Source organism: Corella eumyota, chromosome 3 (genome assembly GCF_963082875.1).
Source record: "Corella eumyota chromosome 3, kaCorEumy4.1, whole genome shotgun sequence".
Taxonomy (NCBI): Eukaryota; Metazoa; Chordata; class Ascidiacea; order Phlebobranchia; family Corellidae; genus Corella; species Corella eumyota.
The window spans coordinates 7,558,572-7,583,400 of NC_137492.1; the positions used below are offsets into that span (position 1 = coordinate 7,558,572).

The 24,829-nt window shown below is 29.7% G+C and overlaps 1 protein-coding gene across 2 annotated transcripts in view; it reads left to right on the forward strand.

Moving 5' to 3' along the window:
- Positions 1-1,991: 1,991 nt before the first annotated feature.
- Positions 1,992-24,829, forward strand: part of LOC145744549 (slit homolog 2 protein-like) — a 36,327-nt gene continuing 13,489 nt past the window's right edge. For both annotated transcript variants that reach the window (XM_082562423.1, XM_082562424.1), the window contains exons 1-12: positions 1,992-2,342; positions 2,549-2,620; positions 4,902-4,973; positions 18,325-18,471; positions 18,560-18,723; positions 20,374-20,512; positions 20,616-20,687; positions 21,275-21,346; positions 21,595-21,666; positions 21,817-21,888; positions 23,150-23,221; positions 23,473-23,636. In XM_082562423.1, the coding sequence (XP_082418549.1) occupies positions 2,149-2,342; positions 2,549-2,620; positions 4,902-4,973; positions 18,325-18,471; positions 18,560-18,723; positions 20,374-20,512; positions 20,616-20,687; positions 21,275-21,346; positions 21,595-21,666; positions 21,817-21,888; positions 23,150-23,221; positions 23,473-23,636 (1,312 nt within the window). In that variant the 5' untranslated portion in view covers positions 1,992-2,148. The remainder of the gene's footprint in view (positions 2,343-2,548; positions 2,621-4,901; positions 4,974-18,324; positions 18,472-18,559; positions 18,724-20,373; positions 20,513-20,615; positions 20,688-21,274; positions 21,347-21,594; positions 21,667-21,816; positions 21,889-23,149; positions 23,222-23,472; positions 23,637-24,829) is intronic.

The window sequence follows — 24,829 nt, forward strand, 5'->3', positions numbered from 1 at the left end:
TTAACAGTCAACCTAAATAACATTTATAGTTGTTTAGGCCAAGCTAGATAATAAACCTTTATGATAAAGCAAATACCATATCGTAACAAATCTTTTCACGGGGTTTTGACTGCGTAACCAAAAAGTTTTAAATCAAAACTTGAATAAAAATAAACTAACTTTTTTCTCAAAAAAAGGCAAAAATGTGTCACTAGCGGCGCTTTTTTATAGTTTGTCAAAGTTTTATTTAGTTTATCCTCTATTTTATTTAAAAAATTAAAAAAACAACAATACAATATTTTAAGATAAAATAACAGCAACAAAAACATTAAATAACAAAAAAATAAACCTTTTACTAATTTTTTCTTAATTTACCTGAAATCGACATCACAAATAAGACGAATGATTTTGTTGTTTAATTTAATTTTAATACAATTACTTTTTTGACTTATTTTATTAAAATAAAACTCATAAATCCATAAAATATATTAAATTAAACAAATCTTTGTTACGCCCTACAATGTTATCTAAAACGGATATCTTTTTCCGATAAAATAACCAACGAATGCAGTAACCGCTAGGTTATGATGTTGAGGTAAAAATTTAACATTTGCTGGCCAAGCGTCGCTAAAGATTCGCAAACTAATCTTTATTTATATTGTAAAAAATTACCAGCAATTTGCGAAAAACGAATTATATATCAAATATTTAAAACAGCACTTTTTGAGCAAATGATTGCAGCTAGTTGTCGCAACAGAGTCATCCAGTTTGTACTTGTTTCTAGATAGGTTTAATTGTTCCACAGTTACAAGTTACCCACCCGCTGATGATATAATGCAAACGCGTTAAAAATCATCAAGTGATTCATAATCTTAAGTTAAAAGTCAGCGATTTCTAAAAAAAGAAAAGCAAAAAAAAACAAAATAATGTTTTGCAAAATTACAAAAAAATATTTCTCAATACAAAAAAGTAACATTTTTGAATCAGAAATATTTTTAAATTTTATAACGAAATAAAATTAAAGATATATTGTTTAATTACTCTAATATATATATATATATATTTTTTTAATTATATTTTAACCCACGAAATTATGTCAAATTGCGTTGCGTCGCCCGATATAATATTTAGTTGACAGTTTGAGTTTAAAACTCATTTCAATTGTCGTTAAAAATATATATTTTTATTTTATCACCACAATGTTTAGATAAATATTTTTTTAGTTTAAATAAGGAAATTTGAATTATTTTTTTATTTAACGTGAATTTATTTTTGTAATTAAAAAAAAATAATAATTTTCAAATATTTTTAAAATTTTAAAAATAGTTTTGAATTTTTTTATAAAAATCAATTTAGTTAGATTTTGTTTATAACGTATAAATACATAAAAAGATTTAATTTTGATTTACTTACAAATTAAGTTTTAATTGACCCAAAAAATTACATAAAAAGAAAAAAATATTTTTAATTAAATTAGAAGGTTAAGACATTTAAAAACGATGCAAATTACCGCTTACAATAGTTTTTATCAAAGCAATTCGACTGCTGATTGAGTAGCTATATAAACGCCTTTCATTCGCTGTATAAGCGGGCCATAATAAAAAGGGAAAAAATACGATCCGAAAAAGAGTTACGACTATACCGCGCGGTTTAAAACAGCCAGCAGATATTTATATGCAGCCTAGGGACGTTTTAGCTGTCATTACTCTGAAAAAATAAACTTTAACAATAGAAAAGCAATGTAAGCATGAAATTGCTGCAACAGTTAGGCGCTTATGTCTTTTTTAGTACTAAATTTTAGAATTAGGTTGTTTTTTTTTACGGTTAATTCTGGTAAGTGTTTTTCTTATCAATTTGTATTTATCGTTCTTTATCGGATGATTAACCGACGAATTGTGACAAAACAAAGACATGTTTGTTACACAAAAGTTCAATATAGGTCACATTTAAGTGGTGGTGACCCTTAAAAAATTTAGGGGTAACTTTATGTTTTTTGTCTGTTTTGTAGAAGTAAGAAGTTAAGACGTTATTAATTCTTGTTAAAAAGAATCATTAATAGTTTTTTGTCAGTTGAAAACAACAAATATTAATTTAATAAAAAGTAATCAGCAAAAAATTACTCTTAAAAAGGGGAATTAACTGTATAAAAATCAAGAAGAACGTTTTGTGATGGCGTCTTTACACCGGACGCGGATAAACTATTTGGCGGCAATCGCCTGCGTCGTTTTCCCGTCGATCATCGCTCTGGTCTCCGGTCTAAACAATTGTCCGAGGGAGTGCGACTGCACCGGCAAAACTGTCACTTGTTCAAGTCGAAATTTAAAATTTATACCAAGAGGAATACCAGCAACTACAGAAAGATTGTGAGTTTAAATTTAACTTCAAACACCTTTTATATATCTATGTATGACGTAGCAAAGCGTATTTTGTGTCAAAATGAAAAAAATATTTATTTATGATATTTCTATGTCGAATTCGAATTGCAAAAAAATTAACTTATATTTAAAATATATATAAAAAAATTAGCATAAAAAGAAAAAAATTTAACAAATTTTATATATTTATTTAGGGATCTACAAGAAAATAATATCACACATATTGCAAGAACAGATTTTACTGGATTAAATTCACTAAAAAAATTGTAAGTACATTTTACAATATTAACCCTTTTTAGAAGTTGTAATTGACAAAATTTTAATCGTTCAATTGTAATTAAACTTCAAACGAAAATTTGTTGAAATATTTAGAATTTTTCAATGTGTTTAATTATCAGTTTATTTGATTTATTCAATTTAAATTTGCCGGATTAAAATATCGTGTTAATTTGAATATTTTTACGAAAAATCTGTATTTGATTTACGCCGATAAGCGATTAATAACCAATATACCAAATTCGCTAATCTATTAACAATAAATTACAACCTTAATCTTTCCGAAAGCTATAAATTGTCATTCAATTTTAATTTAAATCGAACATTTTAACGATAAAGTCAACAAAAAGTTTTCAAATGATCGGTTTTCAAATCTAATTTAGAGTCGTATTTTTTCAGTAAGTCAAGTATATCTTTGTAGTATGTACATAAAATGATTTATCAGTCAACCTACCGTACTTTATGTGTGTACTTTACCAACATGGTTTTAATAATTCGCAAAAGAGCACAAATATCTTAACCTCTAATATATTACTACACACTAAGGTACGTGATATAGTGAGTAGATTTCGATATTTAGTCTGATAGTAAGGTAATAAATTTTGAAATTAAAAAAACAAAAATTTGATAACGATATTTTAAAATTTAGTTTACACATTTTATTATACGTTTTAAAAGTTAAGTTTTAATACAGACAATTCAACTTTTATTTTAATAAGTGCAAATAGAATTAATTTATAAATACCCACATCCATTACTCGTAAAAATTAACATACGGCCATAACTGTATTAACTACATTCTTTTCAATGCAAGGGTTAATTAGAGTTTCTTAAGAGGTCAATTAAAATAAAAATGTTTGGTATTAATATATTTGTACTAAAGTATAAAAGGGGTTTAGAAGGTGTTCTCTGCATGACGTATTGGTTATTATAATATAAGCTTTTTGTTGAATTATATGCTTGCTTAGACAATATACTTACAAAAGTTTCAAGCAATTTAACCCTTTCAGATATTGCGGCATTTTTTTGCCCCACTGCAATTTTTAACCTTTTTTTTATTTAAATATTGGTTTATATTATTTTAAATAGTTTTTTAAACAGTTAAATAATGCGATTTATTTTTGATAATAATATTTCTAAACCAAAAATATTTTTTCAAACATTTGTAATATTTATTATTTTAACGTTTCCTAATCTTTTTAAAGCTTCTGTGAAAATTTGTTGAACTTTCCCCTTTAATTTTCCGTAAAATTTTGCGATGTAATCTCAAGTAATTATCGATTATCGACCTATAACAACAAACTAACAGATTTTAACGCTAAGTTGTCCGATCAAGGGGAAAATGGATTGCAGTATTTCACCATAGGGATATACACTTAAACATGAACTTAAACTAAGTCCGAGTTTAGTGCACATAAGTCCATATAAGTCTATAAATAAATAAATGTAGCCACATTTAAAGTCTTTTTACAGAAATTTTCAACCGTTTAACAGTTTTAAATTTAAAAAATAGTTATTTAAATTATTTATTTAAAATTATTGGTGTTTTTTCACCCTTCAAATATACATTTTTAATTGTATTTTTTTTTCTTAAATATGTTAACAACTTTTAGCATTTAGAACAAACTATTTAGTAACCAATCGGTCGGAAATATTTAATTAAAAATCGAATAAATTTTTCCCACGAATTTAACTCAAAAATCGAACAAAAAAGGTCATTAATGGCCACGTGGTCAAATTCCAAGACCACACTTAATTTAACTCGGGCTAAAAACGTCAATCAAACGCCAACAGAAGACAAAAACGTTATTTAGAAAAAAAAAATTTAATTCATATGATAATATGCTAAAATATATTAAGTTATTTAAACATTTTTTTAGTAATTTTCACATAAAAATCTTATATAATATTTCAGTCGCATAAATATCATATAATATTTTAAACAAGCATTTTTTCAGGCACGCGTCGAAATTCTTTACGTTTTCAGTAGATAATATTTCCTATATATTTACCGCATACTAACATGCCTAATACCTAATATGTATACACACGCTTATACGTTAATCTATATGCTGGGATTAAGTGATTATAGGGTGTTATGGTCGGCGGTATGCTGCAATTATACAATGAAACCAGTTTTGATGAAACAGTTTTTTTTTACAAAATTTTTTCCTTTATTTGATTTTTGAAAAAATATTACTTTAGTATACAAAACATGTTTAAAATTGCTAATACTTTTTTTTTTTAAAACTCAAACTTAATTTTTTTTAGATACTTGCATGGAAACCAAATCTCTACGATTCACGATCGAGCGTTTGAGGATTTAACTTCACTCAAAACACTGTAAGTTGAGTTTTACTTTTAAGTTTGAGTGCAGTTTATAAATTTGAGTAGAAACTTAGTAAAAAGGGTATTTGCATGCTATAAAATATATTTTATTGACTGTTTGTAATGCTTTAAATTAAAATAAGCTAATTTGAAAGTCATATGCTTTAGATATTGCTTTAAAAAACATTTTACTGCATTTAAACCAATGGTAAAGTGTTGCTAATTCTTCAAAATTTTACAATTCACTCGTTAAGTTGTTTTACATTCACAAACCAAAATAACTTTAATTTGGCCGTGACTTCAACCATAACAAAACTTATCGACGCGCTAACAATTGTATTCGGAAATCCGATTGTATGACGTCACAATATGTATTTGTGAGCGCTCAAAAACCGCTTTGAATCTAACTGTTAGTTTACGTATATAACAATGCAAAAAAATAAAGAGTTATATAAACACCGGGTGTAAATCTATGTTAAATCTATCATAAAGAAAATTTATATCTTCTATTGTATAAGGCGACATATAGTCTGTCAATCTTGTCCGTTCGTAAACCCCTGAAATCTTGTCCGTTCTTAAACGCGTTTGTAATGGCTATAAAGTACGTTTGTAACCTCGTATAGGGTTATAATTATAATGTGCTTTGTTAGTAATTATATGTTTGCCCTATAATTGTAAGTAAAGGTATCAATCGGTTTTAAACTTCTTTGTAAGGGAAGTGTAGACAGTATGGCTGGTGGCTGTTTATTTTTGTTTCATGTTGTTGACCCAATATTTTAGAGTTCGAAACCGGGTTAAGGAATATTTTTAAAACATTATTTTTTATTTTCAAACAATTTTATAATAAGCTACTTATTTTAACTATTTTTTATTTAATCAAAAATGATAGGCTATCAATTTTTTTACAATAAACAAAATTTATTGACTAATTGACCTGTATCAAATTCTTATCCAAGAAAGACTGCGAAATGTCACGAATTTCAACACAATTTCTGTTTTTCGACTATCTTATCAAAATTGTGACAAAAAGTCCGATTTTAAAACCCAAAGCTTAACAACTAGACCACCCGTATATTTGTATAAAGATTAATTTGAAAATTCGATTTGGTGTTATGTCAATTTTATGCTATTTCGCTTGGCAAAATGTTAAGTAATAACCGTGAGATATAAAACAATTTTAAACAATATTTTAAGAGATTTAATCCTTTAAATTCTGCTCAGGTGCTAAAATGTATTACAATACAGACTTTATGTATATTGGGTGTTTAAAATTTTAGACCATATTTTACGATTTTTTTAAGCTCTTAATATCAAATAGGTTTTTATAGCCTTTTTGAAATAATTTAACTGCTTTAAAAGCGATTTTTTACGTAAACAATCTTGTAGATCAATCATACTTTAAAGATTAACTTTGGAGAAATTGTTACCATTAATTGCAGTAGTTAAGCTAACACGGGATTTACTTAATTAGTCTAATGAACCACACCTTAAAATTTTTATCTGATTTTTAAAGTTTTGACTCAAAAATATCGTTTTTTTGTTCAAAAATCCCCATGAATTTTAAGTGCATTTTAAGCCTTAAAAATATGCGCGTTTAATGAAAATAATTGTTCTTGAATGCACGTAATTAATAAGCCAAACAAATTAAACTTCGCATATGAAAGCAATTTACCTCATTGATGTGGTGTTTCTGCGTACGTCTTAACTTAAAACAATAATATGGATGTTCTTTTAAAACCCGTGCAAGTTAAATGTGAGATTTTAATTGACGAAAACTTTAACATTTTGGCAAGCACTATTAAGTATTTTCCCGCACATAGAGTCTTTTAAAAGCATATTTGGTTGCAAACTGTAAAGTATTTACTTACAGATTTCTTTGTTTGGCAAATGCGTTATGTGTACATAAGCTGCATTATATATCTTGCACGCGCTGGGAAAATTAGTTATAATGTTTGTAATTTAACTGAGAGCTCACGTAATTGTAAGAGTCAAAAATCTTGAACCACACGGCGCTGTAATCGGACACTTTGTTTTGATTTCGTCTCCGAGCTTGATTTATCGAAAGAAAAACCCAAGTTCAAAAGCGTGTCGGTTTAGATCAAGGGTCATTACAGATTTGTGGCACCTGCAGAGGTCACAGCCTTTCGTGGCACGGTTCATCTGTCACAAACATGCCACCAGTGCTGTTTTTATCACTATAATTTAGGCCTTGAATTTGCTGATATTTACTCAAATCTTAACATTTCATCAGTAATAGTCTTCACACCTGCGAATTACATTAATATGGTCTTAATTCTGGCAACTGGGCCACACATCACGTCGTTATCTTAAACATTTAAATCTCCCATCTGACACTTTTAGATCAACTAAATTTCTCTTTACCCGAAGATTTTAACATTTATCTGAGAACCAGATCTTTTCCTGTTTCATTTTTGCTTAATTTAGGTTCGTTTTAAAGCAGTTTTTAAGTGTTTTCTGTTGGCGTGTTGTTTTAACTCTGTCGGAATGTTGCATCGGTCCTCCATCTTGTGTGACGTCATCAAAGGCGTTTGTTACATCACGTCACGTGTGCTTTTTGAATTTTTCCTAAAACGATGTCATCAATTTCTAATGACGTCACAAGCTTCATATGACGTCGCAAGTTTTATACGGCGTCACAAATTTCATATGACGTCACAAATTTAAAATGACATCACAAGTTTAATATGACGACACAATATGTTCGCAGGAGACTTAATAGAAATAAGTTGAACGGATTTTTTCAGATTTCTTTATGTGCAATTCGAAAATTAGAAGATTTGTAAGTTTTTCTTTGGAATTTTACCAAAAATGGATATTTTGCATAGCAATTAAACTCACTACAACTTCAGGAAAGTCCGATTTTTTTAAGAATTATAAGTTTGTGTAAAATGGTACCTACCGCTGATTCGCAAAAAAATGTCTTTGATATTTTTCGGAAAAAATTTTATCTTTTGTTTTAAATCGATTCTTAGAATTTCCAATTGACATTTTGATTTAAAAAATTTTGTTTTTAAAGTTCCTAAATTCTTGGCACTAAACTTTTTGTTTGGATAAAAATAAAGTTTAAACGTCCAATGTTTTGACTATCTTATAAAATTTCCTGACATCGAAAATTCAAAACAAAAAATTTTTGAGAGAATTTAAGCTAATTCTAGTTCATATTATTTTATTGAAAACTAATATTTTTAGAATTTTTATTAACAAAATTGAATTGAATTTTTGGAGGTCCTTTTTTTCTACGATATAAGCAGGTTTAAAATATTTGTTGGCGCCAAGACATGGCCAATTACCAAAAATTTGCACGCTTTCAAAATCTTTGCCAAAAAAGTCGGCAAAATCTTTTGTTTACAACATTATACTTTAAGTTTAAAGCATCGCATTTTGCGGTCTACCCTCACCCTGTGTTTGTCTAAGTATTTAGGGTTGCAGGCCGTAAGTTGAAAGCATTGCAAATCCACTAAAACAATATATTAACCGCATAAACATTTTTTTGCCTTTGCGCAACACAAAACCCGTAATTTAAGTCATTTTAACGCGTTTGTAAATGGCTATTGTTCTGTACATATTGGCTCTAGTGTATATATCTATACTTAGTCGCATATTCCATTGTTTAACATTATGTTAAACATAATTGTTACACGATTTTAATTAAGTTTTGCGGCATGCGAAACATAAAAAAACGGTTAAAATTTTTGTTCGTTATTTAAATTACAGATTTAAATATATCATTACCGTCAAATCTAACCGATATTTAATAATTTTTTTTAGTTGTTAGTGACTCACAACTTATGATTACGATAAATAGCAGCTTAGATTTTTTCCGGCAAAAATACTTCCGTTATTAAGCCATACAATCATCTATTTGTTAGCGTTTTTAATCTGCTCATACAAGTGCCATTTAAACCTCGTATTTAGATGCAAATTGTGAATAATATTAATTAAAAATGTTGCCCGACGTGAAGGCTTAGCGTACCTAGTACGGTAATAGTATTGCATATCGTATGCGGTTCAAAAGACGAAGTTACGCCGTGTTATTAGCGTATTGAAATATCGATTCTTGACACTTTAATCACAGGGTCTTAGACCTAAAATGTTCGGAATTCGTGTCAGGAAATAGTTTTGCTATTTTTTTCAGTCTGCTGGGTTTTGTTATTTTTGGGTCGATTTGATTTTAGATATCAAGCGTAAACGATTTACAAATTCGAAGTCAAAACACGTGATTTTTTACCAAACTACAAAGCCGTAAAAAAAATTAAAATTGCTACAAACACAGAATATGATAACTATTTAAACCGATTACAATTCCCTATATTTGTTAACACTAATTTAAAAGTTAACATTTATTATGACGTCATTTTCAGAATTTTGTCATATTTTTTCGAGCGCACTTATATTAGAAGGATCAGGTTTTCAGACACGTATTAAGTTAAGACGTTTCAAGTATCAAAGTTAGAAAAAAATGATCACAAATTCAAAACAAGTTCAATGACATAATATTACATAGAAACGAAAGTTAACCTTTTAATGACCACACGACCACTTTAACACGCGAGTATGTCACCATATGGCGACCTTTGTGGTTATGGAGTACCCAAGGATATTACATACAAGGGTAGGTTATCGTTTAAGTCCCTTTATTAGTATTTTAAGTGGACTGTGAGATATGCTGGCGGTCTGTAAAGTAAGGTGTTGGTATTCCTGAGCTGCAGGGGGTTATGTTAATATTAAAAGTTAACAAATACAACGTATTCGAAATTGAGACCACACAAAATAAATACGGCTAAACAACTTGCAAAATAAAATAACTTTCGAGATACAAAAATATTTGGCTGGTTAGTCTAAAACGATATTTTTAATAAATTAAAGCCTAGTTTTCCTAATTTGGCCATTTTGAAATATAAAATTCATGAAAACAAATTTAGCGTTAAAAAATTCCTGAGAAGGTATGGAACGTATTACACAATTCGTTTGAAATCTTTAAATTTTCAAGAACACCGGGTCAGAGTATTTGAAGTGTAGAGTAAAACACCTGAATTCTGTTCCCACTTTATCGTTTAATGATACTTGAATGCCATAAAAGCTTGACTTTATAAGATAACAAGATTACCTCGAGTTTATGACAAATTATCGACGATATTTTTTCGGTAATTATTCGCCATTGGTCAAGGAATTTTAAACTTTTGCTGTTTTAAACGGAATTGTGTTATTTTTATGTTTTTTGACGAATTTTTGGTAGTTCAATAAAGAATTTTAAGCTGTTTTCTGTGAAATGTCCGCGGTAGTTTTTTAAGCAATGTTCAGACTGATTTTCGGTTGATTTTACATTTTTTGGAGACTTTTTTAGTGGTTTTGGTAGCAATTTTTGCTTTCAGTTGACTTTTGGGTGTTTTTGTAAATGAGCCGTTAAAGTAATTTGAGTTCGAAACAAAATGATTCATGATTGCGCAAACACAACAGCGTTGCCAATTAATTATTTTTTTGATCGGGTAACACTACACTATGACTACTTGTAATTTGTACGCAAATAATTGAAGAAAATAAATGATTACAAATACAACAATACATTATAGGTGGTCGGATGGTTTATAGTTAAATAAGTAACTTCACACCCACTGCTTTAACATACAAACAATGAAATACTTTGTACGTGATTTGGTTTAAATATTCTTTAAAAAATACCCAAAAAAATTTGTTTTTATATAAAAAACGCCTACCCTATGTTTGTTCGACAACTAATTTTAAGGATTACAATACATTCTGGTGGGCGTAAAGTCAACAAAAAATCTTGAAATTAATTTTAGGGCGTTTCGGGTGTTTATTTATTCTGTAAAGTCTCACCCTTTAATATTAAACGGGTTTTATTTAACTACAGGGCTTAACTACTACGCTATTTAAATATTGTTCACTGTTTCGTAAGTTGAAGACAAATACATGGACTTGGCGGGGATCGAACTTGCGACGCTTTGAGTGATAGGAATTGTGTTATCCCAAGATATATTTTTGTTGATTAATTACCTTTACTGGGAGTCGTACTTAAGATTTTTTTTTTAAATTATGTTGATTTTGCAAGAGAATTACTCATTTATTCTTTAAACAATGTAAAAACTCAAATGCCTTTGTTTTGTCAAGTTAAATTGTTTTCCATTGTTACTCATTGTTTGCACAATGTCGAAACCAAATGCATTGTTATGAGTCATAATTTGCATTGTTAAGTGTTCCCTTCATGGGAAGATGTTTTTAATTTAATTTACCACAAGCAAATTGGTTTGGTTATGTAGCGTTAAGTCTATACCATCTGTCGACATGTTCAAGTAAATACTTTAACAAAATATCAACCAAATTTTGAACAAAAGTGTTTTCTTCCCCGAAAAAGTATTTTATGCAAAATATTTTTATTACAAATATTTAACATAAAATGGCCAAAATACACCAAGAGTTTATGGATAATTTTTAAAGAAGTTGATTAAATTAAGAATTTGTTTTGATTCTAACTTGTTTATACTAACCTACATTCCTTGCTACCAACACCTGTTACAACATAGAGCTTAGTGTTTAAATGTACAACAAATGTATACGTGTTAACTATACAATTTTACATACGCATTCCAAATTTGCATTTAAAAATACTTAAAAAAATTGACGTTGAACAATAATTTATTAAAAGATATCTACTATTTTTTAAACAAAAAACATTTTTATTTTTTTTCTAAAATTTCTTTTTTTAATAATTTATTTTCGTTATTAAATACTGTGTAGAAAATTCCAGCGGTTAATACGTGGGAGTGATGTATATATAACAGTTACGAAATACACTATGCAGATACGCTTGTTGCTATAGTTACGTGTTTATAACGACGCGGTTTTTAAATTTAAAAGGTTTGTTTATGAAAAAAGCTTGCCAAAAATTTACGTGCAAAAATTCGGTATTTAAATTGGCATTTCAGCTATTTTTTAAAGTTAATAGTTATCTATATCGGATAAACAAGACATTTTACTGTAAAGTATTTTAAATTTATATAAAAAAAAGATTGTTAAACTTTAATTATATTATTTGGTTTGAAATCTTTTTCTCATTTGTCCTTAAATCAAAAACCACAAATGTTTTACTCTGTTTAATTTCAAAGACTTAAAGTCAAGTAGCAAAGACGCCAAAGAGTGTTAAGTTTAAACTTAAACAAACCCAATGATAACGCACATTCTATTTAAAATGTAAACTTTTTCATGTTTAAATATAATATTTAAAATTGAGTATGTAACCAAAAAATTTAGTGCTGTAATACCCTACAAATTCACGTGCACATTAAAATACCTTTATAAATTAACCACATTAATAGAAGATACGGTCACGTGGTCAACAATAGACACGTAGTTGTATAAAGACCGAATTTACCCTTACATTATCGCTATCTTGATTTAATTAACGCGCCGGGTATTTTTAATGTGTGGGGGGTGTAGAGACGTCTACATTGTGACGTAACAACGGGGGAATTTTAATTATGACGTGACATATATTTAATTTTCGCAACTTTTTGCCACATGCTGCGAATTTAATAAAACGACATTTCGTAAAAGGGGTTATGTAGAGTCATTGTTTTAATATATCATCATTGTTACGTTAAAATACAATTGTTCATCCTATTATGACGTCACGGTTCTCAATTTGCGCGGGAATTTGATACGAATTGACCCGGGCTCTTGAAATCGTTTCGAATAACAATAAATTGATTTTGGTTGAGAATTGATCATGTTAAAATAGCATTTGACATACCTTAGTGTTCATGACAATTATAATTCTCCACAACAATATAGCCATTGTTTAAAATAATTTGTATTATTTAATCAAAGATATTTCGGCAAGTAAATTATTATGTAACAATAACACCTATTCAATACATAATACAACATTTTTTAATTTATTGTAGATATTTTTAAGTGCTATTACGGCAAGAATTACTAATCTATTTAACTGAATTATTCTTAATAAAAAAGTTAAGTCTTAAATAAAGTTTAACTTGAAATTAAATTGATGTTTTAACCGCTTAAACCCTGTACCAACGTACTTAACATTTTCAAACTAAAGGTTAACTTGTATTCTCTTGTACGGATAACTAGTAAATTGCAATAAATTAGGACAAAACGCATGCAATAAAGCCACAAAAATTGTCAGTGGTTTACCTTTGACAGGAATTCGCCAAATCGACGGAAAAACGATTTACGCTATCGGCAATTTGTTACGATATAATAAAACGTAGTTACGACGTTTGCTCATTTATTATAGTAGGGGTCAGAATAAGTGTGGTCGTAATTTACTACCTCGAAATATTATACCTATACGCTTTTACCCATTTAAATTGGGCGCCAAAAATGACATTACAATAATAAAGGGTTAAGTATACTATTTAAGTGATTAATTTTATTACAAAATGGTACAAGTAATAAATTTTAATACCCACAATTTTATTACACGTTTTAATAAGATCACAGTATAATAGATTATATATATAATACCCTAGTACCCATTCCTTACTCTTCAAACATTTATTCTGTGTATACCTTATAGCAATGGACGATTAATGGTATAATGTTTTGGATATTTAACCTAAGGTTTTATTGCGTTAGTTCGACTAATGAAGGTAGCCGGCTGGCGTATACGGACATTAAAAATCATATTACGATAAATTGTGTAATGTTTTAGCATCCCATAGGTTTTCCTGTGAAAAATTTGCTTTCAAGAATATATCACACTCAAAATCAAATAAAATGTCTATTTTCGGTTTAATTCGTAACCGCAAAATATCACCCGGCGGGTAATGGTACTAAGTATACGTTGATACCATTATACACAAAAGAAAAACTTTAATCTACGGCATTGTGAGTCGGTAATTTAGACTTTGAAGTCGATTTTATCGGACACAAAAACGCCCGTGATTGTTTGACGTTCGTTATGTAGTACAGCAAACTGCACTTAACTTCGCAAGCGTAATATCATTAACTTAAGGTAAAATACATGTAATAGGTGCTAAGGCATAATGGAATTAGACGCATTTTTTAAGTTTGTTTGCCAATTTAACGCGTTAATGCTGTTATGTAGGCTAAAACGGACGTGTGTTGCTTTGCAGAACAGTTTATAGCAAGTATCTGTACATTATAAGCTGCATTTATTTATTTACTTAATAAATGGTTGATACTGGTATTAAGGCTGAAATGTACGTGTTTTTAGGTAATTTCTACTGCATTTAATTGGTTTATAATACTCATTTTTACCACCTGGAAATTGGCAGTAATTTTTGTTCTTGTGATGCTAAATGGAGCATTGCTGTTTAATTAGAGACTGTGTGTTTACTTTTTACAATTTCCGAGTGCCCCACTTTTATAGTGGAAAAAGGGCTTACTGTATTTAAAATGAATGCCTTTTTCTATTACATTTTGGATAAGGGTTGTAGTTTTTTTAATCTAATGTTTGCAGTACTTTTATGCTTAAGTTTGTAAGCCTATTATCGCCTGCCAATAATGTGTAACTGGGAAAATACACTTCAGTTTATTAACCCAGCCTTTCTCTTCACTTAAACCACTATATCACGTTTCTAAAGATCAAAATTCACGCCAATTTTAATATCAACATATTTTGTGCTGGTAATTTGAAATTACAACAACAGTTTTTTAGGTTTTGATTCAATTTTAAAACCACAATATTTGTTAAGTTACGCAACAATAAAAATTAACTGAAAAACAATCTAATTCTGTTCATGCCTGACAGGACTTGCCTTTTAAAATCTAGTGTAATTGCATAAATATAAACAGCATTTTGGCATGTTTTGAGTATTGTTAAGTCAACAATTTAGGCCACGCTTTGATTAAGGGTTGTAATAAAATCGTGCCATTGTTAATAAAAATCATATTATTGTTGAAAAAACCCTAAATGTTTTTACAAAAATATAATTAAATAAACTGTAGGCATTTTAGTTAAGACAAAATGTTGTTAAAATCCAAACCAAAACCAGGACAGTTGCCCTTTCTGTGTTGCAGGTGTTATGACGTTCATTTTACTAGCTCTCGTTTAGACTAGTAACTGAACCGAAGCACAGACGATATGTCTAATATTTATTCGCACAGATTAGGTTCACTTGATGCGTTTTCAGCAACAAACTTTAGCTCAATTATGAAGGCTTGTGAATACCGCAATTTCATGTTTACATGTTGCATCTTTACACACGTACGCCTATGTTATAACTAGTTTAATCTCAGAACATAATACACCACACTTTAGGCCTTAATTTGGGTGATATGTTTGCTGTAAATTCACAACAGTTTTAAGAAAAATATTTTTCAGTCGCCAAAAATAACGTGTGTGACGTCATTGATACTAAGCTTTCGACTGACTCATTGCAAAATACCGTAACCCCTACGATATTTGTTTACCCCTTATGTCACCCTGGGGTCATGCGATACCCCAAACCACAAACGACCATGAATTGTTCTGCGGTTTTTCACGATTCCGGTGAATTTCCGACTTGTGACATCATATAGACCGTGCGCGATTCGTTGTTTTCTTTTCGTCGTATAGTCTTCCAGCGAAGCACGAATTTTGGGATGTTTTTGCGAAATGTCACAAGGTTTTAACGTCAATTACTTCTGTAAACTTTTGTCATGACATCACTTTGCGTTCGGTGTTAAGCAAATAGTCGAATTTTATTGTTGTTTTTCACCACTCAACCTTTGCCTTGTGTCTTTAAGACAATAGAAATAAAAACTTAAAATAAAAGATGACGTCACAATGGTTAATGGTGTGTGGGTTAATTGTGACGTAATCTGATATATGACGTTGCTTTTTAACGAAAACACTAGTTCAAAATAAATATCAGCTTCCAGGTAAAATCTAAACTCTTTCAAACTCTTTAAAAACGAACAAACTAAATTAAAACAAGTTTTAAATGGGGAGTGACGATCTTCGTGTTTATAGGGTTAAAAGCGGTAATTCACGGAAATACAAGTACAGGTTTCGAATAAAATCCAACGGAACTACGTACTTAAAATTTTATATCAAATACACACAAATAAAAAGCGTTTTTGGTATGCTCTTTAGTTTCAGGCTACCACGTTACGAAATATGCCTTTGTGACGTCAGAGACAAAGCAAGGGCAAGGGCGTGTGTCTGAAAACCAAGTGCTAAGTCTGGACAGTTAAGCCACAGGCAAACAATAAACACCACACTTCAAGTTTAAATTAATGTTATATCAGCTTTGCCAACTTAATATTAAAGGAAAGTTAAAAACCACGGGTAAATAATGGAGCCAATACATTAATCTAACCGAGACTGGGTTTAGCCTCGATTAAATACTTAAAGTTACACCCTGATTGGGAATTATAGGCTTATATGGTGTTAACAGTGCTACTGGTTTACGGTTAGTTTAAGTGGTTTTTCATGTGATTAATCAACAGTTTTTATCAGTTATTATTAACAAGTGTAAGACCATAATGGAAGAGTATAATAGAAAAAATTCTGAAAAAGTGCCTTTTTTGGGGGAAATTGCAAGTTGCAACACTTTTGGGCTAAAATTGTTTTTTTAATTGAATATTACGGTTAAAAACGCCTTAAATTTTCCTACATTCTTTACATCAGCCTCACTGATAAAGATGCATTATGACTTTGAATAATAATGTTGGTTTAGCGGACGCGGTTATATACTTAAGCTTATCCACAATTGACATAAACGTTATCCAACGTTGATGAATTAGTTCAATATTAGAGGCCAAGTCACGCGATAAAACGATCTAAAAATTTTGTGGATTGGTAAAATTTAAGATTTTTGGTTTGGCCAAAATCGTAGAAAATTTATTTTTAGGCAAAGGAATCCATTTTTAATAAAAAAAAAACTTACTTTAATTTTTTTTTATCTTTGTTTACCATTTTTTTGATAAAAGTAGGTCAAAAACCTTTACTTATGACGTCACAAACAAAAGCGCGTCAGGTCGCAAAATAAAAATTGTGATTTTAAAAATAAAGCAGTGATAAAATCTCCATGAGAAAGCTAACTTCACGAGTTTGCTAAATCCCTATATCAGATCATAAACTAAATTTATATCTTGCCAAAATTTACTTAATTTAACGCAAAAAATCACTTAAAAATAAATCTTTACAATGTTGTTTTAATTATAGGAACCGCCAGTTACCGTAAAAACGTTTTGTTTACTTGATTAGACTGTGAAAAAATATTTGTAACTCAAGAAAACGCCTATTAATTTATATACAGGGTCACAAATATACGTTCCTCGTATGCAAAGGGTTAGTATTTATTATGTGATACCGATAACTATCAACGCTTTCAATGACTAAGACATAATTTGGTCGCTTAAAAGCGATAGATTAGCATCTAATCCAGGACTTAAAACACTTATTAATACAAAACACACCTACACACGTTTTCATTACGCGAAAATCGGGCATTTTTGCAGAATAACTAATTGTTTACACTAATTTTAATAGAATTTTTATCTGTATAAAACAGCATAAAAGAAGAAGTGTAACATTTTAAATTATGACGTCACAAATTTTATGGTTAACAACACAATACACATAACATCATTGTTAAGGCTAGCAGAAGCACAGCGGGCGCTTAACCGACTATTTTAACGATTGTAAAAGTGACGTAAATTTTTTTATTGTGACGTCACAATCAACGGGTTATTGACGCTCGGCAAGTGTGTGATTGACAGCTTGCATTGTTCGTAACGATGTTGCAACAGAAAACAGAACCGATGTAGCGGGCGACGATCGTTTTACCAATTGTGCAAATACTGTGACGTCACAAATCCCTCTTTATGTTCAATTTGTGACGTTTTGTTGCTGGCTCTGTCAGTTTTGATTCAATTTGTCGAGTTTTTTAGACACTTTGGCTGACAAATTTCCACGTTTTCTTATAAATTGTCTATTGTTAGCGCTAAAACAGCGTTTGTTGTTAAATTTGAAAGCTTTTCTACGATTTAAAATAATTGAATTTGTCACTGAAAGGATTTACCTCGGTTTTTACGTTTATCTTTGGTTAAAATACCGGGATCTTAACTTCAAAGAAAATATGTCGCAATAGTTTATAAACCTATACACAATGATTTATAATTTCGGTATTTTAACATATCAAATATCATAAATTTTTGGCCAAAAAATCACATCAGGGTTGCTATTTTAACAGAATAGGTGCACTTCCCCGTTTATGACGTCATACATTTTTTTAAAGTAACCAAGTCTTTTTTTTACCTTTTAAACTAATTAATTTAAATAATGCCAAAATCAAAAATCTGGCGTGTGACGTCATAATTTCGTGATTAATGACGTCATATTGCATTACAGACACTTGGACAACAACCGGATAAGATGCTTACAGGACAGAGTGTTCAGAACTTTAGGAAAGTTGCAAGTTTTGACTTTGAACAACAACAATTTGACGTCATTCTCTTCTGGAATGTTCCGAGATGGAATGGAAAATTTAAGGACATTGTAAGTCCCACAAGTTTATAAATAATTTGGTTTGTGGTGTTTTCCCCTTTTTTAATAGAAATTTAAATATCTTTTTATCATATTTTAGTCGAATTCACACCAACCCTTTGCGTTGTGATTGCCACCTTGCTTGGTTAAACGACTGGTTAAAATATCGACCCTCTATGGCTGTATTTGCCCAATGCTCTCAACCAATCAGTATGAGGGGAATGAGCGTAGCCTCGGCGCAGCAGAGCGATTTTACTTGCAACGGTAAGATTTTAATTTTTGTAAAAAATAAAATTGTGCGAAATATAGGTTTAAAATACAAGAAAATAAGAATGGAAAAGCAAGTAATAATAGGAAAAAAAGTGAGATTTCTTAAAGAATAAATCCTTAAACCACCCACTAACTTAAACGCTTCCGAAAAGCGACTGGTAATCACAGAAGAAAGCAAAGTCGCAGCCCCCTAATCCCTACCTTAAATATGCTTTAAACGGCCTACGACATACTGCGACCCTTTAACAAAATCAGTCCCAAAACCACAACTTATATGATAATAAAATGCAAATGTTCGTCGTGTAAGAGTTAATCCCCATTTAAAGTTTAACCTACCTTTAACTATAGAAAAGTTCTGCTTGGGTTAAGATTGTCAATGACCAGAGTACCGGCTTAGTCTATATAGAGTACAGTTAGTTATTGTAAGCGTCAATTTTGTTTTTATTCCGGCCAAAAGGCGCAATGCCATTGTTTATTAAAGGCAGATTTTTCTGTCTATTTTCCCATGCATTTTGATAACCATAAAAGGCTATGGCGTGATAGTTAAAATAGGTGTTTTAACCACCACAATTTGTAAAAAAATAGTTGTAAAAAACATAAAAACAGTACAGTCACAAAAATTTACAATTTAAAAAGTTTTTTGTTTTAGCCTATTTTAAGGCAAATCAATTTTTCCTTTTTATATAAAATATCTTAAACTTTTTTTTCTTTTTTTGGTAAATTCCACATTTTTGCTTTGATGTGTTGAGGTATAGATCACTTAAACAACGACCATGTAATATCAAGACTGAAAAGCTGTACAAATATGCTTACATCTTAGTCGATGACATCTTTAAGGGGCGCTCAGTAATTGTTTAAGGGGGGCACAACAAGCTTAAGAAATATATATATATATATATATATTAAGGAGGTCATATTAACATATCTTTAAATACATAAAATGACAATGCAAATTCGTAAACTTGAAAATATAATTTTTTTTCTTTTAAATCTTGATCCTTTCGATTTGTCAAATTATACTGGTAAGGTTTGTGTGGGTAAATTTATTTTGCAGCTAAAGAGCTTATTTTGACATTGATTCGGACAGTTTTGGGGTAATTTAATCTGAGCCTTGCAAATCAAACACATCGCTACGTGACTTCTTAGCATTTTTTATTTAATTTACCTCAACAGAAATTTGTTATTCAAACTGCAAATGTATTTGCTTATTTTCACTCGGATTCACTCCGTGTGTGGGGCATGGGGATATGCGTATGCATGAACACATGTGTAAATAACAAAAAAAAAAACAGTTAAAGGTATATTCAAATTTAAAACCTCTTGGTATAATTTACCATAAACAACTTTACAATATTTCAAACTACCGACTTAACTTTATAAGCATAGGGATTATAACCGTTAAAAGATATCGGTTAGGGTTTAACAAAACTGTCATAACACCTAACTCTAAACTTAAACTTAAACTGTTTACACAATGGCTTAACAGTTGGGGTGGCGACATTCCTAAAAAGTTAACCATGCACTTGAAGTAAACAGTTTGGTCCCTTTTCTTTTTTTTTAAATTATTTTTTTAACCTTTTTAGGGCATTTAAAATTTTTTTAAGAATTTTTAATTTTTTTAAAAGACGTTGTCGTTTTTTTTAGAAGTGACGTCATCACAGAGACCAGTTTGTGACGTACCGACGTGCCCTGCCGCGTGTTCGTGCGAAAACGGTATTGTGGATTGTAGATCACGTGGTCTTACCTCATTACCCCTCTACATACCCCTTGATGTTACAGAAGTGTAAATATTAAGAAAAAAAATTGTTTTTAAAAAATTGAAAAAAAAATTATTTTTAAATTATTGTTTTTAAATTTATTTTTGTTTTAATTTTAATAAATTTCAGGAGGTTAGAACAAAATCGAATTGAGGTGATTCCAGCATTTGCGTTTTCGCCCTACAAACAATTAAGAAGAATGTAAGTTGAAAAGCTAAGCATCAAATTTTACCTATTTACATACAGTTAAATTAAGAATGCATTTTTTAATTCACAACTATTTAAAAACCAGTTTAAATTGCCCCCAATTATACGAAATTGTTAAACATATACAAAGTAATAAGCAATAATGTAATACAAGTATTACCTACTAACATAAATTATAACACTTTTACCAATACTCTATTGGGAATATAAATTATCCCAATATAGTTGTTATTGAAATACTTAAGTTACATTACGTGTTAAAGTCATTTAAGGTTGTGTTGATGATTAAAAATGACGTCACGCAAATGACGTCACGAATAACGGTGTTGGCGTTATATTAAACGGATTAATTTAAAAGTTGTTGGTTAGGTTTTGTTATATTTAGATCAATGTGTGTTTAATTTAATTATATTACATTTTGAAAACTTTTAATGTTTGAAATTATACAAATTTAATAAAATTACAATAAAAATATTATATAAACCACTTTTAAAGGGATTTTATGCTAAGTTAGGCTAATTTCACACTTTGAAGTATCAATAAATTCAAAAGTTATAATTTTTTTAATTTTATTTTTTTAGAGATCTAAGCAACAATCAAATACGTGAAATTGAAAGCGACGCTTTTCAAGGCCTCAACCAATTAACATCATTGTAACTATCCTTATATTGTGACGTCATAATTTAAATTAAAATATTCCATAATATGATATTTTTAGTCTTTAAAATTAATTTTAAAACCTTTTTAATATTATATAATTTTTTTTAATTGTTGGCCATTTAGTTTAATAAGTACTTTATACTGTCTGTTTTTACAGTAACAATACAAATATATTGATGTTTAAATTAAAAGTGAAATAATAATGGTATAATTAAATATAATTTTTTGTTGATAATTACAGAGTGATTTACGGAAACAAAATCACTTCATTGCCCAAAGATATTTTTAAAGGTTTACGTAATCTTCAAATGTTGTAAGTTTTTAATTTTACTATCCGGAAAAAATATTAATTACATTGTTATTAAATCACAGATATCACAAGTAAAAAAGGCAACAGCTGTATTTAAAATATTAATAATTAAAAAAAAATTATATTTTTATGTAAAATTTTTTTTTGTTTTAGATTGCTTAACGCCAACAAAATTTCATGTTTAAGACGGGACACATTTTCTAGTCTAACTTCACTCACTTTACTGTAAGCATTTGTTATTATTCAAGCTATCTTTTCAAAAATATGGGTCTTATTTATAAAAAATAAATAAAATCGTATTCTTTAAAATTTTACAAAAATATTTAAAATTTTTGATTTCGACATTTAGCTTTTAAAAAAAGAATTTAAGTTAAATTCGCCATTTTCGCATTAAAAATAATCTTCACCCCAATAAACCCCCTTCTATTAAACCCCATAAGTAATCTGTGTAAATACGATTTACCCACAGCGAGGTAATTAAAAGGTTGAAGCCCCAAATTCACCCACAACACGCGTCCATCAACGTTTATTTAGTTGTCAGAAAAACTGCGAGGACCGCCTATACTCTGCCCAAGTATGTCCGCTTTAAAGCTCATTAGAGCCGAGATAAAGATATGCTGTGTAAACTTCGGACCACACACGTTATTAGGTGTCAATTAATCGCTTTTTCGCGTGAGTTTTTTAAGTGAAAAATCGAATTTTGAAAACCAAATTTTTAGTACGAGAGGCTTAGTTTTGATCAAGAACCTAAATCAAATGTTGATTTTAACCCTTAAACTTCCCAACGCCCATATATGCACCAACACGCTATACAAACCTATAATAAATCCTTTGAAAGCGTTAAGGGTTTAGGCGCCATATTACGTTTGTTATCTACGAACATGTGATATTAATAAGGTTAATATCCTAATACCATGAAGATGCAAATATTTGTATTACCAGTGTCGTTATGTGACTTAGCGTTTAAGAATGTAAATGTGTACTTAAGCACTTGTACAATCGCAAGATTTTTATCGTTAGAATAACAAGGTAACGGACTCAATAAACATACCTACAAGATGTTAACATTAGGGATAAATCATAGGAAATTGCAAAGCTTATCTGCGCTAGAATTCGCTGTCATTTTTGTTGGTTTATGACCCTATTAAACTCTGATTAAATTTACAAAAAATTTGCACAATTTAAAAAAAAAAATTTAAATTGATTTTTAATTGATTTCTGATTATATTTTTTATGGGCGTCGTATTGCTTGAAAACCTTAACATTCCTAGTAATCTAAAACGACACTTTTTTTGTTTATTTAAGCATGGGATCAACAGATTAAGCCCCACTTTAAGCCAAGGGTAATTAGATCAACCCTTTAGGCCCCAAGCAAAAATATACCTAACTTAAAAAACATTAGAAAAAAACTCGAAAAATCGTCAAAGGGTTTTTATGTCGTGGGACCCGTATAGTCAATGTTTTAAACCCTTGAACTTTTTTACAGGTCACTCTACGATAACAAGTTACAATCTTTGGCCAAAGGAACATTCGATTCCCTGCGTTCTATCGCTAACTTGTAAGTTATTAAATTTTAAGTGTAAACCAATGACTGATACTAAAGATTAAAAGGTTTCGGGTTTTTAATTAGAAACTATCGATCATTAATATTAGATTTGGGAAATTTTAAAATCTCTAAAAAAAATCACAAAAAAATTGTTGTAAATATTTACGCTATAATATTTGTCATAAATTTCTTTCAATTTTATTTAGTTATGATTCCTTTATCTTATAAAAATAAAATCCAACAAAATTAAATTATTTTTTAAGGCACTTAGCACAGAACCCTTTTATTTGCGATTGTCATCTGAAATGGTTGTCCCGGTTCATTAAAAAGAACCCGGTCGAGACCTCGGGTGCCAGGTGCGCGGGGCCGAGCAAAATTGCCAACAAGAAAATTGCGCAAGTTCATACCAGAAAATATCGATGCTCAGGTAAAAGAAATTTTAACTTTTTGTTATTATTTTAAATTTTGGACATAGATTTTGCTTAGAATTCCAGTACATGTAGCCTTAACTTTTCTCAATTAAAAAGTTTTTTTTAAGGTTGTCAATCAACTATTTAACTGCTTTATATATTAACTACAAGCACTTAAATAATAAGTTTTAAATTCGGGGCAATTTAACAAATGAGTTATCTTTGGAGTACTTTAATTTATTAAACCTTGTTTTGGTCTCATATTTAAGCCATGGTACTTGTAACTAATGCGTAAAAACCCCATAATACTTCAGTTTAAATTTCAACAAAACATTATTTCATTATATTCATGTAAAATGTAAGTGTACTACTCGTATGGGATAACTCTTAACAAACACCAGGTGCAAAACCAAGCCTTTAACTTGCATGTCGTGTTTTTGTGTTTAAAAGGGTTCGACTATAACCTGTAAATATTACATAGTTGCTAATGTTTCAATACAGCTGTCATTAGGTAATATTTGTCCTCATAATAAACGGTCTCAGTCAATTTTAAGTTGAATATTTAACACGTTTGGTCTATTGGGTATACGAGGGTCGTTTTGAGCTTATATTTGGCCCATAAAATATACGGTTTCCGAATTATTGGACATCGAGATTTTATCGGAATGTTCACCGGGTTTTTGGACTGCGGATCCCGCAACAAAAAGGTCGCGACCCCGATGTCGATAAACCACGGGATCAAGGTTAAGAGCGTATATCAGGCTTGTAATCAAAGCCGATCGCTCTGACAAGCAAAGCCTTTAAAGTTAACCAGTTAATTAGCTACTCGATAACACAATGTAGCGAATGTTTAGGATTTCAAAGACAAGTGTTCACGCTTGTATTTTATTCCCACGAACAAAAGTTTTGGAAATCGAACTATTTTGACCAAGTATTTAAACGCTTAAGTGTACGTAAGATAAGATCATAATTAAAATCCGAATGTAGTTAATTTAATTAACTTGTTTATAATATGTTTAAATAAAAACAATACAAAAATACATAAAATTCCAAACTTTAGCGTCTATATTTTTACATTTCCAGTAAAAAAGGGCCATTTTTAAAACAAATTTATCATTATTTAATTAATATTAAAAGCACAAAAAACGCAAATCTAAAAACAACGCATCTTTTTCTTCGCAAAAGCTTCTCTTACCAGTTAGTTAGGTAA